Genomic DNA, 24,075 nt, shown 5'->3' on the forward strand with positions numbered 1-24,075 from the left:
TGTCTTTCATTCTGATCAGGATGTGAATTATACTTTAATAACAGAGGATATCTTTGAAATATTCTTGACAAGAACGCAGTTACAAAAACCTCTGATGAACACCACCATGTACAAGCAAGCCACAAGTAAAGGACAACTACCTTTAAAAAGCTAAGATTTGTACAAAGGAAAAAAGACATCATCACCTAATACCGCATTTATCTTCTACAGTATGAGAAATATGCATGACATCAGTCCAGATTTTTCAAGGCATTAGGACTGGTGCATGCCATGGTCTCAAGTGACTATCTAAAAAATGCAGCTGAAGGGCTGGAAGGACTTTTTAATGCAATACTCTATTACATTACAAATAAGACAAGATGTGAAACAAGACCTTGAAAGGGAAATATCCTTTTTAGTATTTCTGTTTACATGAACCAGAGTCATGTACAAAATCAAAGCACTGCATTGCAAAGCTGAATCAAACACCAGCAACACAAACAGCAAGATATCAAGTGAGCAACAAGGTTGCTTTAAGAAACCAGGACGCTGCATCCTGAAGCTTACTGATTGTCAGGCTGAGGGGGACGCTGAAGCAGCAGATAAAGTTGATGCATTTGTTGTAAACTTTCCAGCATTCAAGCTTTATTTGTCCGAGTTTGATACTCCCCTCTGTGGGTGGAGAAGCTGAGGGACTGGCTGACGTCACCCAAAGAGTAGGGATAAAGTGCAGTGCCCACAGCTTTGGAATGAGTAAAACTTCTTAGGAGGTATAAAAGGTCGGCTGCCCTGTCTGGCAGGTGCTCTGCTGACAGCAGCCTTCCTCCTACAGCTCAGCTCCTCACACAGACCCAAGGAAAAGAGAACAGTAACAAGGAAAATCCGTCCACAATGCCACAAAATGTTGTTCTCCAAGGACCGTCACCCTGGGGATTCAGGCTCTCAGGAGGAATAGATTTTAACCAACCTTTAATCATAACCAGGGTATGTACTCTTTCCATTTCCTTTCTATTTATTCAATTTAATAGTTGCTGTGGATTTTTGTCTTTTAGTTTTCTGGAGTTCAAAGATGCAGACAAAGCTGTGAGCTGATAAAAAAGTAGCTGAGGAAAGCCAGCTGAATACTAGAAGTTTTTACAAGTTTTGTTTCTGTGATTGGTCTAAGAGACTTTAACTGCACTTCTACTAAGGTCTCAAAATTAAATTCAAGTGCCTTGGCAGCAGAAAAACTCTGGCATGACTTCCTAGGCTTTCAAAATTACTTTTAAACCTACTAAAAGCAAGATCTCACCTTTATGCTTTCCACAACTAGCCTCTCTGATCACTGGGGGAGAAAACTGCTTGGCAGCAGCTCCTCATGCCTGAGAGTTTGTGCTTTGCAGATTAATCTGACTCTTATTTAATTAAACCAAGTTCTGTTTATTGCCAGCAAAGGCAACAAAAGCAACTGTTTTTACATATCTAAAAGTTTTCATTTTCATGAATGTTAAAAGACTGAGTTATTAGAAAGTTATCCAGTCCTGCATATGAAAGAGGGTGGGTTATTTGGTGGGGTTTGCCATATTTAGAAACTAAAATTTACCTTGCCCTCCCTCCCCCAGTAAATGGCAAGAATTTGAGCCTTGATTCTTTTTCACGGATTTTGAGATATTAGCTGCAATATAAGAAACCAGTGACTCGATCAATGTAGCACACAACACACTGTCAGCTGCCCTGCATTTACAGATGTGGATCTGCTCAAAAGACAGGGTACATATTTTGAGAATTTCTATATTTTAAAAGTTGTGTTCAATGCACAGCAGGCTAGAATTCATTCTCCTTATATGTCTGCTTCTTTTCAGGACCTTAGACACAACAAATACATGTTCCACGAGCCTCCAAATTGTGATGGGGTTTTTTGTTTCCTTTTTTTCTGGTTTCTTTTTTAAGTCCTACACTATGACTCACTATATACACTTTGCCTGGTATTGAGTATATGTCAAAAGCCTTGAAGGATGGATACCACTAGTGATGTCTTGCAGTAAATATGCTTCCAAACAAGAATCAATAGAAAGCTTAAGGACCATCTTTTCACATAGTAACTAGTAAAAATTAACTTAGCGATTCATTCCAGATTTATAAAAACATTAAAAATTTATTTATTTTAAATAGAAGTAAATTAAAAAGCTATTATTTGACTGAATGAAGTTACATAACAACCACTCATAGAATATAGCAAAGCCTTTGGAGAAAGAGGAGATAGAAACATTGAATTTAAAAAAAAATCTCTGGATGTTTTGGGGCCTTCCTTGCCTTTTATGGGCCTCTAAAAGAAAAATAGTTTCCATTATCTCTAAGTAAAAATATTTTAGCGGTGTCTGGTTTGTATTTTCTTTGTGTTTAGATTAAGTGCAATGAAGTTTAAAACTGCAATAACAAAGGATGTTACTATAAATATAACTTTCTAAAGGATAAATTACTTTGCAGTTGACTCATACCTACCAAATGCCTCACAAACATAAGCCATTGCAGAAATGCTCAAAATCACGTTTCAAGTAGTACAATGAAATATATATATATATATAAAAATCCATATATATAGGAAAAAAAGGTTACATTTGCTTAGCTCAGTTTTAAGAATATTAAAAGTAAATTTGTTTAAAGTTAGTATTTTTGTTGCCACTATACACATTTAGAAGAGTCCCTCATTATTATTAATGCAATACATCTTAAGAAATGAAAGCATTTCAAAAGATTCACCAGTCTTGCCCCTCAGGGTCTAGGCGTTCCTTTTGTAAAAGTTATCATAAGCAGCCCAATCACACTAGGTTTAACTGTCCTGACAAGAAAAACTAAACAATAAATATAAATTATTTTTAAATATTTTCTGAATAAAATAATTGGACAGGTGTTAAGATTGGTTGGCTATGTCCTTGTTCAACAAGACACAGCTTTTATCAGGACTTGTCAAGAGAGACAAACGACATAAGAGATCATTATCCACCTGTCTAAAGAACAGATGTCACTTCAAAAGCTCATGTGAAAATTGTTCTGTTGTTTTGACTGTTTCAAGCAAATGCAAAAACTACAGACCATGATCACTGGGAGAGAGGAAGAACAGGAGGGAAGTAAAAATTAACATATTCAAATTCTATTATTGTCAAAAACTATAAATTGACTACAAAGACTGAAAACATTAGAATACTTGGAACTTTGCATAGATGCAAAGAAATTGTATTAATGAAACTGATTACAGGAACAATTGAAACTTGTGCAGTTTGGAGAGAATGGTAAAATATCAACTCCAGATTTAATTTCTATTTTATTTTTATAGACCTTTACCAATCACAATGCAAGTATTCATATTAACTCAATTTTATGATTAGCCACTCTGTCTGCAGACATTCATAGCTCTCTTCAAAAAAAACAGAGCCTGAAATATTTATGCTGGTGTAAAGTGATAAGCTTTACAAGTCTATTATCAGATGCAGAGAGATTTTCTTCAGGGTTTCCTTGGAAACATTTGACTCTCATGTGGTTAAATAGTCTGTGACATCTGAATAACCAACATACATTTTTGTATTTATCCAAATCCATGATACCCAGGATACAGAAGTAACAGGCATACCATGCAGACACGGCCTGAAGAGCAAGGCAAAAATTCTCCCAAAGCAACACTAAAATCTACCTCATGAAGCCAGGGTGAGCAAGCAAAAAACATTACTGTAACAACACAATTCTAAGTGTTCAAAATACACAGATAATGTGTCACTAATAAGTCCTTAAGAAACAGCACCACTTAAATTATTGAGGTGCCCACAATATCAATATCATACCCATGACATCTTGCACTGCACAATGTGGTCCCTTCCTACAAAATGTAGTCTACAGGGCAGGTGCCTGCTTTGCAGCCTAGCAGGCCTGGGCACATAGAGCTCAGAACCCCACCAAAGTGTTACAGCCCAAGGGGCATCTCAGGAGCTTGGGAATGATCAATTCCGCCAAGGAATAGGAAATACAGATTCCTGTGCCTTTCCCTCCTTGCTCCCACCAAAAGATGGTAACCCCATTCAAACATCTAGGTGGTATCACTGCAGCTGCTGACAGCTTACAAAACCCAAGGGATTTAGGAGCAACAGGGAGCAGGGCATGTTCTGCTAGCAGCACAGCTGCAGGGGAATGTACTGTGTTAGGCAGACACACTACTTTATAAGGCAGGATCACATCTCAGGGCTTTGCTGCAGTATGTCACAGGTACAGCAGATGATTTGTTGTGACGTGTAAAATACATAGGCTGCAGAGTAACCTCCATAAGGGTTATACAAGCTAAGTTACTCTTGAGAGGGAACCAAGAATGGTTGGTTTGCCCAGTTAGGTATTAAAGCATCAACAGTCACATTGGAACACAAGGAATTCCGCTGCAGTTTGTCATTGCAGAGATATTCACAACATGCTAAGCCAAATCAGGAGCAATTCCACATTGAAGGAAGAAGAATGATCATACCTCTAACCCCTGTCTTATTATTGTGGGATCAATGCTGATCATTTACACTTGCAGCTGTTGAAGTCTGAGAAGTAGACAATTTTAGAGATTTCAGACTTGGACTATATGAACAACTTCCTCAATTCATTTTCAAATAGGTTATTCAGGCACCTGAACACTTTGTCAAGCACACAATACACTAGTTCATTGTTTTGAAGGATGAGGGTGTAAAAGTCTGAAGCTGGCCACAAGCACCTCTTTGGAAAGTTTGCCTGACTTGATAATAACATACGCATTGTATTTTGCTACAGTGATATCAAAAAAGTTTACACATGGGAATGCAGAAAAAGAGCTCACAAAACAATCTCTTTGCTCATTCAGACTCACCTAATGGAGATGGAAAGGGGAGAGAACTACTCCACTGATTTTTGCCATTATTTCAATATTAACACAGTGCAACTCATAGTAAAAAGAATTTCTATTTGGCTTTTATATTGACAGTAGTGTCTCCTTCAGAGACAAGTCTGCCAGCTTCACCAAAGCTGGGGTTCAGAACATGCTGGGAGTACACTGGGCAGCTTACTCTCTTCCTTTGCTGGAAAACTGTGAAACACCACAGCTGAATAATGTCTCCACAGCATGTTTTGCAGTCAAGACAACACATGCTTTCACTATAGCACAACCCGTACTGAGAAAAACTCTCTCCATACCTTCTTCATTTAATATATGCCACAGATAAAAGAACTGCATTTGGAAATAAGACTATATTGACATTTTTTTGCCTTCACACTGGGACTCATTTACTTACAAATAGGCAGCTAATGTTACTTTCCATGACCCAACTTGTCCCTTCTGCTGTTCAAGAGATGAATTTCAGAAGTTTATGCGCTACAGGCATCAATTTCATGTTGCTGTCTAGGTAATCAAGAGTTGCCCAAAATGGCAATACACACGTAAGGGACAGAAATCCCACTCAGTGACCTAAGACCTCTTGTGTATGTGGTATGTGTAAGTGTTGTGGAGGCAGGAGAAGTCATCTCTTGCAAATAGAGGCCTGTAATCCTACAATAAGCTTCAGTAACATCTAAGGTCATGGCCTCTCTACAATAGTTATTTTAAAGCAAAATTATGTTGCATTTCAATTAGTTTCACAACCATACAGAAGTTTGTCAATTAGACAAAAAAAGAAAAAAAGCAAGCATAGAAAGATAAGTTTAGGGCTATTTCTGTGAATGTCACCGATAGTGATACATATACATAAGGTATGAATTACACCACAAAGACCACCATGAAGGATCAGGGCCACTGTTACTTAAATGCCAAGGGATTTAAAACTAAGCACTTTAAGGCGTTCAGCAACACAATTTCTTAACAGTTCTTTTCTACTGCTTGGTGTTGTTAAGGGGAAAACATAACTCTTTTTTTTTCAAGCAAATTATATTTACAATGGCAGTGTATATTTATAATAATATTTAAAGATGAGTTACAGTAATTACAGAAATCAGAGTAGAGACTAATGCAGAAAGGTGAAGATAATTTCTTTCTAACTTGGAGTTATGATGAATAAAACATTCATATGGTTTCCTGACAACAGAACTACAGAGTCTTTGGCAAAGTACCTCCCCTGTCCAATAGGAAATAGGGGAATGTGATGAAGTTTATTTTCTCTATCAATCTTTGGGCATGCATGGTGATTAAGCAGTTACATTTTGGTCTTTTCAGATTACACCTGGAAGCAAGGCTTCAGCCGCCAACCTGTGCCCTGGTGATGTTATTATAGCTATTGATGGTCTAGGCACAGAGAACATGACACACAATGATGCCCAGGAGAGAATCAAAGCAGCTACACATCAGCTTTCTTTGAAAATAGAGAGGTATGTGTACACATCTGCCTATTTCTGATAGAAGATACCACTCAATCAACAGTACAATTGATGGTGTAACTCTTTAAAATAGTTTGAGGAAGTTTCCAAAATCCTTAAAATTACAAGCAACCAGACCTACTTCTTAAACTCCAGATCAAGCAAGACTCCCCAGAACTCATCTTTGTAGGCACAAAAAGAACAGCTTCCCTCAGGTTATTCACACTGTAATACTACAATTCTGCTGACTGCACAAGTCCTCTGTTTACTGTCAGTAAGCAAGCAGTTATTCATGTTTTGGGGAAATAATAAAACCCTCATCTAGTGTCAGTTGTTCAGTGACCTCTCTGCTCTAACACTCCCTCAGCCACATGTGCTTATCCCTGCCTCCTTCTCCCAACCACACATGAAGCTGCCACTGCATCATCCCAGTTAGGGAAAACAACATCACATCACACTTTCATAAGGAGCAACAAAGGAGTGAGCTTAAAGCCAATCAATCTCTTTGGTCACAACATATTAAGCCTAAAAATGATTCTCAAAGCAATGTTCAAAACAAAACAGAGAAACACTGTCTTACCTGAACTGCAGTTATCCAGAAACTTTTGTGCTCACTTCTCTCTACTAGAGCCAGGAAGAGAAACCACCTGCAGCTTCACATCTCCAGCTGAATTTGCTGGGCCTGTAATCAGAATCACTTGGCACACTCTTTCAGCTGTCTCCAAAACTAAGACAGGGCTGATTAACCTGAGGCTCCCAAGGAGGCACAGCTCTTTATTGTAGCTGACTTCAATAATTCTTTTGAAATACAAAAGTGTTTCCTTTTTTTTAAGGAGTGTTGTTGAATTGCTAGAGCACACGCCATAGTTAAAAATTTCTTCTGTTAATTGAGTGTTCTTCTACAGATTGATATGCCATTTAACAACTATCTTGGGAAGTCAATTTCAAGACGTGATAAATGTATATATAAGAAGCAGCATCAGATTCATATTTAACATTACTACTATGCTACTTTAAAATTAACTGCCACATTTCACTTTGTCAATAAAAACAGAACTGTAACTGATATTTTCATGTTTGTTACTTCTGCCTACGTGACTTAAAGAATCATCTGTGCAACTTCAATTTCCCCTTGCAAATACTTTGCATACTTAGACTGCACTTCAACATTGAAAAGCAGGCTTGACATGGAAATTATGGTCTTTAAAAAAAGAGAAATTGATATTTAGGATTATTACTAATATAGTCAATTATTCATATAAAATACTCTAAGGACCCAACATTAATTCTAGCAACCATTAAAAAAAAACCTAAAAAGTTTGGTTGGCTCAGGTCAGAAAGGCACTAATCTCCCTTTCCTTTTGCATCTGGTAACTATTAACAACCTATTTCCCATTGTTAATAGCATACATAATTTTTTAAAAGTAAATACATTTTATATATATCAGTTACATATCATTGACATATTTTTATGTCCAAACATTAAAAAAGCATAGAAAAAGCCTGCAGATTTACAAGCTGCATTATAATTTATGGGCACATACACAACTATATAGGAATTCAAATAATTTAAATTCTGCCTATCTTTCTTTCTTTCTAGGGCAGGAACTAAATTATGGTCCCCACAAGTTTCAGAAGATGGCAAAGCACATCCCTTCAAGATAAATTTGGAAGCTGAACCTCAGGTATGAACTCTGAAAAGTTACCCAACCATTTTCATTTGCCTTTTTAAATTCAAAGAGAGCTCTCTTGTGGTCACTAAAATTCTAGAACTTCTAAAACTAGAACTTCATCCATAATTGGCCAGCTTAAGCTCATATGAACCACCATGATTATGACATCCAGGAACACCATTTTATCTGACTCAATGTTTTAGATTTTTCAGCTGTAACCAAAACAAAACATTAAAAAGCTACAACAAATTCTCATTTTCCTTTAAGAGTCTACATATCATCATAGTTTTATTATGGAAATAAAATATGTCCTCTTATTCTGATACAGTTCAAGTTGCTTTAATTCTTTTAGAGATTCTTCGTCATATGAGGAAGTTTTTCATTCAGGAATAAATATCAAGTACCTAAATGATGAACTCATCAGATCACAAACTTCTTTTTGATGTAGTCAGTTAAACAGAGAGATCTTTAAAACTCTTTACCTCCACACATATTTATAATATGCCACAGAACTGAAGTTCACACAAGACCCATGCACAGGTCAATAAGCAAATCACTCACCACTTCTGACTAGGAAAGTCTTGATCATTGTATATGACTAAAGCAAATCAAATCAATTGAAAGCCATCTATCTTTTCAAACTTGAAAAAAGAAAAGCTACTATCAGTCAAAGCCTTCATATTGCTAATAGCAAATTAGCTGGCTACGGCTTGCAACTCATCCTTTATTTCTTTGTCATTCCTCTTTAACCTACATAAACATTTGCTGTTATCTCAAGAGCAGGGAGGGAAGAATATTCTGCTGATCCTGGAAGTCCAGGTTCAAAGCAAATATGTCAAAGTATTTATTCTGTGATATCTTAGGGGAAAAAAAAAAGTAAGTCTAGATTCCATTTCAATAAACCCTGTGTAATAAATACTTCCACCAATTCTGTTTTCACAGAGATGCTCCCAAACATTAATACAGCATTTCAGTGTTGCACTTCTCTCTCTTCATTCTGATCTAAAACTTGCATTAAGTGATACAGCAAACTCCATCAGAAATAATATAGCCTCTTCTGCAGCAGAAATACTATAGCAAAGAAACAAAACTATTTTAAATGCATATTCTTGTGGAAGAGCTAGGATACTCATTAGATGACTAGCAATGGAACAAATTCACTAAAAAAGCTGTAGAGAAAACCATGCAGGCATGCATGACACAAGAGCAATCCCTCTGCATGAAAGCTGCATTCCTAAAAAGGACAGTTCCTTAAAAATAGATCACAAGATTTCACTAAGTGCTATTTGGCAGACTATTGAAAAGCAGCCTCCATTGGGCAATCAGAAAAACTGTTTCTCCTAGATTAAACAGCCAGCATTTTCATGGAATGGAATGGAACTCCTAGGAAGTTCAGGAGTACTAAGTATATTTCATAAATAGTAGGCATCCAAAAAGTAGCAATGCTTGCAAGCAAATATACTAAACCATTTGTGGAATGTTTTACATTTTAGATTAAATTCTTCCATCTGAGTATCCACCACTGCCTGTGGAAGAAAAAATACATATAGCCTATTTTTCTACAATTGCTGGAATTTAATATTAAATTTTACAGCATATTTAGTCACATCACAAGACACAGCAGCATGTATACCAGTATAGAAAACAGTAAAAATTTCTTGAATCTCAGATGACAAATTTTTGCACAACTACAACCTGTGCTGTCCAAGTCTTATAAGAGTTTGCTGAATTCTAACATAAATACAGGAACTGAAGCCAAGATGAATGGAGAAAAATGCAAAAGCAGTGATGTATTACTTCAAATATAAAATTCTTTTATCCAAAAATATTGCATATATTTACTGATGTGCAGAAATGGAAAACCACTGACTTCTATTTATATAATAACTGAAATTACTCAGAAGGCCATAGATCTTATAATTGTATCCATTTTTTTTACTCTTATCAAATAGACATTTTAAAATTCACTAGGAACATTAAGAGAAGCCAGTTATTTAAAATACATTATGAGTGAACTAAATAACAATAACAAATTTCTCACACAATCTTCTTAATAAGTATCTAATTCAAGTTGGTAAGCTAATAAAAGATATTTACAAATGAATGGAAACCCTATTTTAAATTGTTCAGCTATGTGGCCAAATATTTGGCCAAAGAATGCTTACTTTAGCTTCAATGAATGAAAATTATTCTACAGATTCATGGAGATGGCTATGTGAAACCTGATAAACAATTAAATACTGTGCCCACATATAGTATGGAACAAGGAACTTTCACACTGTAGCAAACTTCTGAATCAGCCTGAGAATCTCCAAAAAAACATCTGGAGACTGATACAGGCAATTGTTGGAGCACAGTGAAATTTCTCACTATTTTTAAATCTGGGAAGAGGAAACTGAGGCAACAATTCTAATTCACAGCACTAAGTGGCTGACTGAGAGTCACTCTTGAAAGCTACACATTCCCACATAAAAAAAAGCCACCCTGATTTTGATAGTCTGGAGCAACCCATTGTGTGGATAAATAATAGGAAATAGCAGACCACTTGAAGAATAACTAGTACAATCACATTGTATTCTGAAAAAAGGCAATTTAGAACATAAAGTTCTCAACAAATATAAGTAGAAAGAGACAACAAAAGCATTACATGGCAAATTTTATCATAAAATTATTTTTAAATGCTTTCTGCTGTATTGTCAATGTAAAAGAATGATGACTCAAATGTTTTCTGTTATGATCCCTTTAACCTCATTGAAAATAATTTTGTATTCATTGCCACAATTTCTTGAATTGTTTTCATTTGAACTTTTCTTTCTTATTTCTACCTTTGCCTTTGAACTTTGAACGTTGAGTCAGACTAGACTTTTGGCTATGAAGGAGATTATGCATTCCTGGGAGATATATTTTGCACGTAGATAAGTATAAAAATCTAAGAAAAACACAACCCATTGTTCTAAGAAGTTATTAGTCTATTACCATTTAAAATCAACTTTTGAAACAATACAATTGTGCTGGGCTAGTTTTGAAGACCTACCTCTCTTTATAACAGCATTCAAAGATAAAGATCTTAGTCACATGATACCTCCAAAACGTACACATTTGTGTTTGTTCTGTCACAGCAATTACCCCAAGGAATGCCATCATATAAGCTGTGACAGATGCATTTCTACAGGCTTTTGGTGCTACATTATTTCTATTCCTGACACCTGTATCAATGCAAAAATGTAGCTAGCCCTGAAAAAAAATCAGTCAGTTGGGAAAAAAAATAATTAATTAAGTACTGTATATCTCCAATATTCCTATTTTGAAATTTCAACAACTTCCAGTTCTCATTTAGCTTTTGAACTAAAAGAGGACTTTTCACAGATTCAATGATATCAAATAAACACAAGAGCTGGACTACTTTTGCTGCTGTATGTTCTGTCACTGACATTTTACATTACTAGATGAGTTATAAAGAAAGCAGAATTTAAGTCTCACTAACTGCAAGTTGTTTCACAACTGTTACATTGCAAACATGCTGTTATGGTGCCACATCTTCTGTTCATTTCTCCATAAGAAATGAAATAGGGGGATGAAATTACAATGTTCACAGTTGGTTTTGTTTGTTTTGTATCATACATGGATATGAATCAATTTTCAATACTTCAACATTAATATCTTTCATTAAGTAGCCCTGATCCTAAACCATTAGATTATTTCTGTTTACTAATACATTTTGTTAACTGCAACTCTGTTCTATCAGACAGAAAGAAGGAATTGCAAGTAAAAGCTATGTGCTCATTTATCTGATTACTGCTTTCAGTAGCCTCTTAAAGTGCAATGCTGCTCAACATTTTCATTTAATAAAGCTGCTTTTTACTGTTTGCATTTTCTGGTTGCATATTCTATATATCCATGACTTTTCTTTAGTCTGATCCTAAACTGCTGTATAACAATTGTACTCAATACCAAACCCAAACTGGAGAACTGGAAAAAGTTTCTATGAAAATTGGAGTATTAATGACCTCTGCTATCTTAACATTGCAAGTTCAAGTTTCTAAGGAAAAGACCAATTCAGGTTGTAGAAACCTCTTTGTTAGAAACAAAAGCTTTTTATTCCACATGGATGGAAGTTCAAATGCTCTCACTGTTTCCAAAGAGTGCCACATGCCATCAGGACAAGGTGATGGACTGCAGCAGTTCATGTTCTTCACTCACTGTGGAAAGAGGGAAAAAACCCTCAGCAGATGACAACGTTTTTTTCAAAGTCCTTATTTCTGAGGCTTAGGAGTGGACCTGAGCTGGGAGGGCCCCAAAGGACACTGTAATAAATACGCAGAATACAAATAAGTGAATTTTCATGCAATCAAATGTCTTTATCATTCCTGGCCAACCACTACAGAAGGATATATTAAGATATCTGCTAAACCATCAGAGATTATATTTCCAGATCTTATCCTTTCAAATTCCACAAACTGAAGAAATTATCCTAGTAAATGACAAAAAAAAAAAGTATGGCAGAATATGGGCACATAGGCAGAATGATTTCAAATTTACCCATTTCTGGGTTTTACTTATTTATGATGATTTCACATTAAATTATAGGGCAGTGAAATTTTTGATACACAGATATACTTTAAAAATTAAATACATTCAGAAGAATGTCCTCAATCTGATGCCTCTTCAAGATTTTATTTCAGTTAAAATAAGCATTAAAAATTATGTGTTTTCTAGATAAGACACTTGCAATAAAATCATACTGTTGGAAGTCCCTCTATCACTATGTGATGAAAATGAAGAAGCTGGAGATTAGCACTAAAGCAAAGAAATTAAGATAAGCATATATGAAATGTTTTAAAATAATAATGTAAACCGTGTCAAATCTGGGGACCAATATGAAAGGTCACTATAATATTCATCCCTCCCATTTCTTCTAAGCCTTCTGCTTTCCTGGAGGTGACAAATTAATGTGTATGGCTCAAGTAAGACATAAAAAATTCATGGAAAAATATAATATGCTTGCACCAGTTAAAAAATAACAGAGTTGCAAAAGTAAAAATGCAGTTATTAACAATACTGGTGTTGCCAGATTTACTCATTGCTAGCTTTGGTGTGCATTGTAGCTCTGTGTGTTTTGTCTGCCTATCACGTACAGGAATTCAAGCCTATTGGTACAGCTCACAACAGAAGGGCCCAGCCTTTTGTTGCAGCAGCAAATATTGATGACAAAAGACAGGTAGTGAGCTCCTCCTATAATTCTCCAATTGGGCTCTATTCATCGGGCAATATTCAAGACGCGCTTCACGGACAACTGAGGGGTCTCATTCCTAACTCAGCACAAAAGTGAGTATTGGTATTTACTTATGATCCATCATCATTTCTGGTATATCATTATCTGTTCTGGTTTCAATTTAAAAGTCCAGCTCTTGCTGTTTTTTTCTGAGACTCAGGAGATGATTCATTATCCAAAAAAAAGGGTGATTAAAGAAACATTTTTTTCCAACACCAAGAACTATCCATTCAGCTTTCTAGTAGCAATGCTGCAGGTAGCTAAAATTTTCCCTCTGCTTTGGGCTGCAACACTACCCTCCAACCTTCTCTCCTGTAACTGCACTTTACTATGCATGTTTCTGAACACTACAGTGATTGTATTTTGGGCACCAGGAATGAACAATCTAAACATGGTTACTTCATGGTTAAAATTTGTAAACATTGTTAGCTACGTTTAAACTAGAAAGCATTACGACTGAATGAGGATTTGTAGGCCAAAGAAAGCTATTTCATCTCTTTTTTCTTTACAGGATATCAACTACTTTGAACACAAGCATAATATTCGGCCCAAACCTTTCATAATCTCAGGCCGAAGCAGGTTATAAACTTTTGAGTGCTGTGCTGGATTTGATGCATGGTGTTATTGTTTTAATGGATGGATACTCACCATTAACTAAGCATTCTGATGCATTTGAAATTTACTTATAGTATTAGACAGTCTAATGCTGAAATTAAAAGCAAACAAACAAAAAGAATTAAATGGTTGTCTTTCAGAGCTCAGGCTTGAATTTCAAATTTCTCTTTCCAAAGCAAAGTAGATCTACACTCCCATCTCAGTTATACCGCCCAGAGTCTGAAGTAACTGCAGCCATGATTCAGTTTATAGCACAGCACCAGATATTGTACACGTACAGATCTTTGGCACTGTGAACCTCTTCTGACCAAACCCAGCGTAATTTGTTAACATGCTAAATAAAACATAGCTAGATGGTACATATATATTGCATATTAAATATAAATAAAAGATAACCTACATATAAATAAAATATAGCTAAAGATAGAGAGTTATAAGCTAGGCCATTCAGAGATTTCAAATTTGCATTTCAGCAATGACCTCTTTCCAGAGGACAATCTACTGCTGAGCTAAAAGTATTAAAACTGATGCCACAGATTTGTAAAGTTCCAAAGCAGAAAATCTTATATATTTTGATCATTTTAGTGTAATAAATCTCTGTCTTAACTGGTGATAAAATTCCTCACTACTGTTTTCATTATTACACAGGGGACAAAACCAATGCAAACTCTGTGGCTAAAAACACAAGGAAGCTCAAAAGGGCCTGAGGGATGAAATATATTGTGATGTGATCCTGTATCCTTTCTAGCAGTAGCAGTTTGTGGGACCACTAGGTACCACACAAAGCTGGCTTTGGGACCACTAGGTACCATTTTACAAGTGCCTAGATTTATGAAGAATCAAATGAGTATCAAAAGCCTAATCTCACAATTCAGAAATGAAAATGATGCAGTATTTTCCATGACAATGTTGAAGTAAATGGCCTTTTACCAGAATATAAGATGAAGGAAATAAACTGCAAAAAGTACCCCAACAGCAATGCAACAGGTTTAAGAACTTCAGTTGGGCAAGGTCTGTCGGGAATTCTAGCACTGGGGAGGTCTGCACTTGCAAACTGCAGAATCTCTGACAAAGAGTGTTGCATCTACAAAACCTTGGTTGTCACAGTTTTTCTACTAATTTTCATCAGTTGGACTTAATCCACTGCTAAACACAGCAAAAAACAAACCACCACCTCAGCTCTAAATATCCCTTTAGAACAGTCAGCAGAGGCTAAATAGGACTTTGACTAAAATAAGATATAACTGTGGACTGTGGGTTTGAGCTAATGGATTGGACATTGGACAGAATTTGGGACTTCACTCTGGTCAAACTAACTGGAAATTGTCTTTTATATATAACTATATGCTATTTATTTTTTACCTATCATTTATTCTGTTTAATATTATTTTGGCTTCACTTAGCGAGTGAGAGTTGTGCTTTTTCTAGTCTTTTCCTGCTACATTCCATTTACTAACACTATTAGCACTGACAGAACTTATTCTACTGCAGGATCTGATGGGGTGGTATTGTTTCTTCTAAAAGAAAATATTGCAAATATGTATGTTGCCCTATGTGAATTTTTTGGCTGGCTCATGCTTGGTGATGATGCACAACTATATTTGCATTAAGGCTTGCCTACCATTTCAGGAATGCTTTTGTTTGACATATCTTTGATGAAAAAATGTGTATTTCCTTTTAAAACTTTGAGAAAGTGGTCCTACACAAATTCTGCTTTGAATCAAAGGGAGAATTTGGGGTTTTCTACAAACCCAAGAGTAGTTACTGGGCAGAGTTCTGTACTATCAAACTGGGAAACACAGCATTGTCCCACATTTACACAGCTTGGAAAGAACCACCCACAACCATGATATCAGGCTGGAGGACAGAGATGAAACATTTATTGTCCCACAGATCTGAATATCACATAAATGAAACCAATGACTGTAGAAAGATTTGGTTATGTGCTGTTACACAGCAACAGCAAAGAAATACCCCTTAACAAAGAAATCCCCCGAAGTATACCATGCAGACAAGACTGAAGTGTTCAAAATAGTGATACTGAAAAAGACTTCAGGTCTAATATTCACATTCTTTGCTAATCTTTTTTCAGGTATGTTGAATTGGTGTACAGTTACTTCAGTCATGTCAAGCAACACTAATATTTTTTAAAAGTGTACTTCTTATTTTTTCTATATAAAGTATATGTAAAGTCTACTTCAAAAGCTCTAAGATTAATTCTCTGAATTAACCCATTGTTCTTGTGAAGGACTACTTTACATTCTACTGGAAACACTGTGATTTAGAAAAGCAAAAGTAAGCCGGGATGTTTTTGTAACTTTTCTTCTTTGCAATAATCAACAAATACTTTTTTAAAAAAAGAGTTGAACTAGTTTTAAAATATTCCTAAATATCTTACTCTAGAATTTAAGTAAATCTAGGAAATGTCACATTCATTATTTTACACTAGTTCATAGTATTTTTTTGGCAGTGTAGTGGGATAATTGTGAGGTACAGAACTGGAATGATGTGTCTAGGATTCTTCCAGTGCTGCAGGTGTTTATTCTGCCTCTGACATGAACAACTTACATAAGTTTGCCTGCTACCCTTTTTATAGATTATAAGAATTACTCAGAAGAATTTCTCAATAAAACCTAGCACTAAAAATGTAAAATAATGTTACATACTGAATTATTTCATCTATCAATTTTACTATCTTTAAAGAAAATGCATGCCAGAATTTCAAGGACTGCTTTATAGCTGGCTTTGATGCTTTTTATAGGAAAACTATCATCAACAACCACACGTACTTTTGCTTTCCTCTACTTTCTGTACTTTTGCTTTTTGGAGCTCGTTCCATTTATGCTTTTCAGCGCTGTTAACATCACCGTACCCCTGTCCTTTTGTCTTCACTCTCTGTAACCGCACGCACACTGCACCCTTTCCTGCCCTGCGGCCATGAACACAGTGGATGCAGCACTCCCTCGGGGCTGGACTGTGGCAGTGGGCGCAGCACCCCCTCTTCCATTAGCACGGTCAGCTCCATCTGCCCCATGGAGCTCAAAGCGGTGTCTAAGATGGCCCCCAATGTGCCCCTGGAAATGGAGCTTCCCGGTGTCAAGATTGTACACGCCCAGTTTAACACACCTATGCAGTTGTACTCAGATGACAATATCATGGAAACACTGCAAGGCCAAGTTTCTACAGCTCTGGGGGAAACACCCATTATAAGGTAATTAGAGCAGCATCTATAATATTTATGAATACACTAATTTAAAATATACCAAAAAAATAGTATCACACTGTTCCTATGAAAAAGGGGAAAACAGTTAGAGAGAAACCAACTAATTTAAAACCATTCAATATTCACTAAAATATTAGTAATATCTGGGTTTTAACCCAAAGTATTAAAGGAGTCCATCAGAATGTACAAATAAATATTTTTTAAGCAATAATCTTAGAATTGCAGCTAATAAATAAAAACTATGATACTAACTGGATTATTACCTGAATGACCACTCCAAATCAAGACTCTGATTCCCTCCAAAATTTAAAACTTTTAAATAAACTATTATATTTATCTAATAATGATTTCATAATTTTCTCTTATTAATAATTCATAAAATAATAACAAAATTCATATCTACTGTTGAAATTCAGGTTACGAAGATTAGGAAATATTATAAATGGTTATAGTGTTCTAGATACTTGACTCCCATTCTAGAATCATTCAGTACAACCAAATCTCATGTAAAAAGAGACAGAATTTACTGTAGGCCTACAAATCCATGTCTGATTTGTGAATTCATTCAGTGCACAACTAAAGTCAGATAGGAACCTTATGTACATGGATAACAATTATGACTATACAATAAAAAGTTTTAAAGCACTATTCATTTTTTAGGAGACAATTCACCACTTAGGTTGCTTTATCTTTACCTGTTTTACAACAGTACTTAAGTAAGTTAACAATTCATAATATGTATGGCATAAAATAAAGATAAGTACTAATATTTTAAATAAGCAATAATCACTGGCACCAATGAGCCTTCTTCAGCACCTTGCCAAATTTGGCTGCTGCTAACAAAAAATCCGTATCTATATAAAAGTATTTTGGTTCATTCTAGTTAATGAAAACTGTAGTTAATGAAGTCTTTTCAGAGTGAAGTTACTCTATTGCTCAAATATTTATGCTCAATCAGAACAATTAGAGTACAATAAAAGAAAAATTTGCTGCTTCATTATTGTGAAATAATGGATTAAGCCCAAAGTAATCAGATTTCACAGTGCCTGTGACATCACCTACTCTCTCTATGCAGGTTTGAAATGTCTCTTGCTCTGGGATGGCTTTCACTATGAATGCATTAAGAAATGTAAAATGACACATTTGTGTCTGGGGTTTTTGCCTTCTGTATGTAATTGCATTATCACTTGCTTTATATTTATAAATATTTTAGTAAAGAGGAGATAATTCAGGGGTTTAATTAAACATCGCCAAGAATTGTAAAAACTACACTACTTCTATTCATTAAAAGATTCTGACAGGAGAAACTGGTAGTTTTTTCACCAGCTTAAAGATGGCTCAAAGAAATCTACTGATTGATGAAGATCAAAAAATTCACTTAAGCAACAGGGGTCACTGTCCAACTGCTGCTGCTCTTACTGGGCCATCTGGCAGCTTGGATGCTACCTGGAGAAACAAACCAAACCATTAAAGAAAAACCCAGTCTAATTCTTTGCGGACAGTAGTAAGCCAGTTGCAACAGGAAATTTAAACTGGACATTTGCGTGTGTAGCTGTAACAGATTTTATCAAAGTAAATTTGGATGCTTCTGATTACCCTCAGTAAGTGTATGAAATTTATAAATGCTACATAGTCAGTGTAATTCCTGTCAGTGCATACAGTGCTCTACTCTTCCTCTCGACTACTTAGGACACCATTTATCATGAACAATTTGAAATATTCAGCAGAGTTTAAAATGCCATTAAATATTCTCAGTAAAATCTTTGTCTCACAGGTCATTTGAGATTCAACCACCAACTCCTGTTTGGACAATAAATTGCTTTATATTTTTATTATAACACTGCCATTGCAAAAGAAATCCTTGTCTTATTTTTTATTAAATTAAGAAATAGAGCATCCATTTTTCAGTATTCACCTTACAGTGTTTCCTATTTTGCAGTACTTATTTCACTCCTTTTTGAAATTTCTGTATGTTTAATAAATAACAATTCTCTTAGTCAAATCCAAATAATCACCATATTACCTAGTGATCGAGCTAACTTAGAAGTCATGTTCTCCCAAAAGATTTGACTGGTTAGGTTTTGGCTGACTTTATGTAAAGGCATGAGCTGTGATTTTAACAACATTCTTGAGAGCAGCTGCTGCAAAAAGGGAACTTCTGGATGCCATAGCAGAGAGCACCTGGTAATACAGCAGATGATTACTGGAATGAAACTACTTTGAGATTAAATGGCGTTTTCTCAAATGCCAGTAGAGTCAAAACAGTAATTATGGAAATATGTAAATGAGTTTCTAGATTTGTTTTTGTAACAGTTGCATTGATTTAAGTTTTTTTCATTACTTTTTAGATAAAAAAGAGACTATATAAAACAATGCTACTTGGGAAGAAAGTTTCTCAATAGCCATAGGAGCATGTCTTTATGTTTGTTTCCTGAATCATACTCTATGACTGGTAGAGACGTTGCTTTAGAGTTATGTTTGATAAACTGTTTTTATCTGCTCTTCCTTCTTTAACACAGTGACCCATCTCCCAACTCAGTGTGTCAGTCTGATGTGTACAAGATGCTGCACGCCAACCAGGAGGAGCCCAGTCAGCCACGCCAGTCTGGCTCCTTTAAGGTGCTCCAGAATTTAGTCTCCGAGGAAGGTGGTTAATAACAACATATTCTACCTTTTCAAATCATTTTTAAATGTTTGTGGGAGGGGGGAATCTGTGAAGAAAGTAAGAAAGATTAGAGATACAATTCCTGAAAGCCCAAATAATTCCCAACCTTACAGCTACCACACCGGTCTTCTGCCATTTCTACTCCTTGCTTGTACAGCAAGCAGTCTCCTCTGCAAATACAATGCAGGTGCTGATCACATTTTCCAGAATTTCCTCTCCGATTTTAAGATCTTTAATATCCAAAGTTGACTTTAACTGAACAATAAAGTTTTATCTGTGAGAATTTTTGGGACAAGCTGCTTATACTCATGACACCAAGAAAGAAAACACCCTCTTCCATATCCAGGAAAAGAGGAATTTAAACTAACTCCTGAAATCCCCTTAAAACTTATTTCCTCTTCATTCTAAATCAAAACTGAAGAAGACAATATAATTTTCAGTCATATTTCCTTCAAATGAAGAAGTTTTGAAAAAAAAATTATTAAAGGCTGCAAGTTCATTATATTTACAGTAAGCATAAAGAGCAAAATAGAACCAAAATTAACCTAAAAGGTAATATTTTAAATTTTAATGTTTATATATCAACATTTACTGGAGAAGGAATAAAGACATCCAATTGTCTACATATATATCATTGTGGGATTTTACTTAGCATTTTCTTGTATTTTGCTATTATTTTGTATTCATGTCATGTTACTAATCTTTCCAAATTGTTTTAAGTTAGTTATATAAATAAGAAGCTTTCTGAAAATAGGTGTTGATTATATCATGTTTCTGTGTTAAAGTCCAATTCTCCTCCCTCTCTGCTGTACCCAAAACCTACTCTCAGAGAATTAGGTGATGTCCATGCAGCAGAGAGCACTGCATGTGCAATCTCTTTTGGACTTGCTTTTGGCTACAGCTTACGCAATATTTCTCCTGATTCCAAAGAGGTGGAATCTGGCCTACCAAACCTTTCTAGTGGGACTGCATTGTTTGTTCATGTAAGTGAAAGCCTGTAAATACATGCAGAAGTGTATGTACAGTACAGAAAGTACAGAAAAGCGCAGAATAGTATTTAACTGCATCAGATGCTTCTATATTATCCTGTACATAACAGGATTGTTTTGTTTCTTAGATGGGCGCCCTGTGGGAACAAGAAGTGTGAAAGCACCTGTAACAAAGATACCTACTGCCATGCCTGGTGTCCAGAAAGTGCCACAGTGTGACAAATGTGGGAGTGGGATTCTGTAAGTTGTTTCTTTTTCATTTTAGAAATCCCCAGCTCAAGCACACGTCATCCTCAAACACCACTGCAAACTACAGAAGAGCATTCCTGTAATGCTGCTAGAGAACAGGGGTATAGAAATATATTGTTCAAAATGCCAAATTATAACCTGTACCTTCAACAATTTTAATACAGATTATATAAGTTTTGACAAAGTACCACTGAGGTTTTAATTGAGATTTCTCAGGACCTTTTGCAAGTCAACTATTAACAATTACACAATGAAACCAGCAGCTACCTGTGCTGTGCTGTGTCAGGCTTTGAATTCTCAAAAATTTCTTGTTAATGCAAAGCATCCTTTTCCCAACCCAGTGGGAGTATTCAGAAAGCTCTGCAGTCCTGTTTTAAAACTATCAGATTTCTACCTGATTGACATCACTAACTTCAGCAAAGAACACAGATAATGATGAACTGAGAAAACACACACATGAAGAAAAAGCAATGTGGTTTCGAAAGTGATTTTGTCACCCTTTTGATAGGCTAGGCTGTGCTTTCTGTCTTGTAACCAAACCAACATGTTTCTTCAAACCCTTCATTTTCCAGTGCTCGTGAACTATGTGATCAACTCTACAGCATTTTATGTCACTTACTCAAACTCAGCATCCAACCTTAAATTTTATAGTAGTTTCTAAAACCACAAGATGAACAACTGTAAAGCCTTAAAATAAATACCTTGAACATACCTTGTATCATAGAATCACAGAATGGTTTGAGTTGGGAGGGAATTAAAGATCATCTAATTCCAACCCCCCTGCCATGGTCAGAGACATCTTCTAATAGTCCGGGTTGCTGCAGTTTCTTTTCTCATTTTAAATTCATATTAATTGATTGAGACTTTCTCTTTTCCTTGTTTGCATATAGAGGGACAGTGGTGAAGGCACGTGATAAATACCGGCATCCGGAGTGCTTTGTGTGCTCTGACTGCGATCTCAACCTGAAACAAAAAGGCTACTTCTTTGTGGAGGGCCAGCTGTACTGTGAAGCTCACGCCCGCGCCCGCATGAGGCCACCAGAGGGATATGAAACAGTCACGGTTTACCCCAAATGCTAGTCCTAGGTTAACACACAAATATATGCATGCACACACAAAGCCTTTACCAGCTTAGAACTGCAGTACCAATGTCAGGACTTCTGCCTAAATCCAAAGTAGCAGCTTTTAAACCTTTCCCTGTGGGATTCTGAGAGAGGAAGAAGTCCTTGTTAGCCAGCAATAGTATATTATACCAGCAAAATTCTGCTAAAATATTGGTTTTGAAACTGTCAATACAACTCAAGGAAGTTTAAACTAAAAAAGCTGTCCTAGAACACAAAAAGTGAACCAGCTGAGGTATTACATGAATGCTACAGCATTATGTACACACATAAATATATTATATACATAAGTGCTGTAAGCAAGACATTACTTTTAACTTAAAGTAGGTATTTGTGCAAACACCAACGCCATCAAAGTCTTACAGCCTGGGCCGCTATAAATGTAGAAACTTGACAGATTAGAAAAGCAGCAATTTTACATGTTTAGTACAAAACAAGCAGTTGTTCATGTCTGCTATTATTCAACTATCATTAATGTATGCCCCAAACATGTTTTGCTTACTTTGCTCTGAATTTGGGGTTATATTGCCTTAATTTTCTGATGCAGCAACTGTGATAAAAAATAAATATCAAGTCATACAATAAGTGGTTAGTATAATAAAGGCTGGTTAGTATGAAGCAAAGCAAAGTTCTATGTTGTCTTAATGATTTTGAAATGATATCAACTTTCATATCACTTTGCAGAAAATTGTTTGAAAGCATGCACACACATAAATTGCGTTTTTTTGGAAAAAGAACCTCACACTCTAATAGGAATTGTGAATTCATTGTGAATTGAGAATGAAAACAAATTTTAATTTTTTTCTGCAGAAAATGATAGTGGATCTTTGTATCTCCATATTTCAATTTCCATACTAGAAACAATGGGGAAATATCATCACAATATCTTTATTGCTGGCAAATTAAAGCTTGGACAACTTTAAAATAAAATGTTAATTAAAATATGCAAAGGCAAGGTCTTTTATAAAAAAGCCTGGTGAAGTCTTAAGGAATAAAAAACCAAAAAGCTGAAGGAATATGGGTTTGTAATCAATTTCTGAAACTTGTCAAGGACTACACTGTTTTCTGGTAGGTGCCAGCCACATAAATACATGTAACAGGAAAACCATACTTTGCACTTTTAGAAAACATCAAACCAAGTCATAAATTCTTTATTGGGGTAGTTTGAACCTGCTCTAAAGTAGAAAAATCTACAAAATTTTATATCAAGTCCACAAGACTAGCAAAAAATTAACAACCCAGAGACAAACAATCCCATGTACTTTTCCCATTCTATACTGTAAGAAACCTATAATACAAGTAGAATATGGAATCAAAATAAATTATACATACTTTAAATTTATTTTAAAAATTCACAGGTCTCAAAGACTTAAATACAATTTCCACACATTCAAAGACTTTTCAAAATGTCTTAAAGTATTGTTTCAGAACTCAAATGTTTTCAAAATGTGTGTGTCACTGCATTTATTACTTACATTTCCATATCAAAAGCAGAGATTTTTTTTAAAAAGTGTTGCACCCTTTTCAAGGCTAGTTCCTGAATTATTTTTGGGCACAAAATACAATTCTGCTCCTCAGGTATCATGGAGGAAATGTGTAGTATTAATATTTTTCCATTGATACAGCTCATAAATCTGAAAATCCTTTTGAAAATAAGAGTGCGCATAATGTCTATTTTTACAAACTTAAAATGCCATTGGTGATTTCAAATGTTTGTTTAATTTTTATGTCTTTGTGGAGTAACTAAAAGTAAAATTAAAACTACTACATATGAAACATATTTTGTGTTTGTTTTTATCTGGTATGGAAAATGAGGAAGTGTGAGTGTCAAGTGACCTGACAACAACAGAGGTTTGGATTTCAGTTGGAGAGAGCAGTGTGCTTTGGATTGATCAGATCCCTGGCAAGAATGAAAGACAATTTTTATATTAGGCATTTGAGTACATATCCAGGGCTTTCTGAAAC

The 24,075-nt window shown here is 35.5% G+C and overlaps 1 protein-coding gene across 2 annotated transcripts; it reads left to right on the plus strand.

Annotated features, from left to right (window-relative positions):
- Window positions 1-740: 740 nt before the first annotated feature.
- PDLIM3 (PDZ and LIM domain 3) lies at window positions 741-23,861 on the plus strand. Of its 2 annotated transcripts, XM_030947292.1 has the most exons (8): window positions 741-963; window positions 6,164-6,315; window positions 7,904-7,988; window positions 13,760-13,827; window positions 16,811-17,074; window positions 19,606-19,733; window positions 20,869-20,980; window positions 21,880-23,861. In XM_030947292.1, the coding sequence occupies exons 1-8, from the start codon at window positions 871-873 to the stop codon at window positions 22,067-22,069; spliced, it is 1,092 nt and encodes a 363-aa protein (XP_030803152.1). In that variant the 5' UTR covers window positions 741-870; the 3' UTR covers window positions 22,070-23,861. The 2 variants fall into 2 exon arrangements, with proteins under 2 accessions (XP_030803152.1, XP_030803153.1); XM_030947293.1 differs by lacking the exons at window positions 13,760-13,827; window positions 16,811-17,074 and adding an exon at window positions 13,114-13,301.
- Window positions 23,862-24,075: the final 214 nt, after the last annotated feature.

Source organism: Camarhynchus parvulus, chromosome 4 (assembly GCF_901933205.1).
Source record: "Camarhynchus parvulus chromosome 4, STF_HiC, whole genome shotgun sequence".
NCBI classification, from domain to species: Eukaryota; Metazoa; Chordata; class Aves; order Passeriformes; family Thraupidae; genus Camarhynchus; species Camarhynchus parvulus.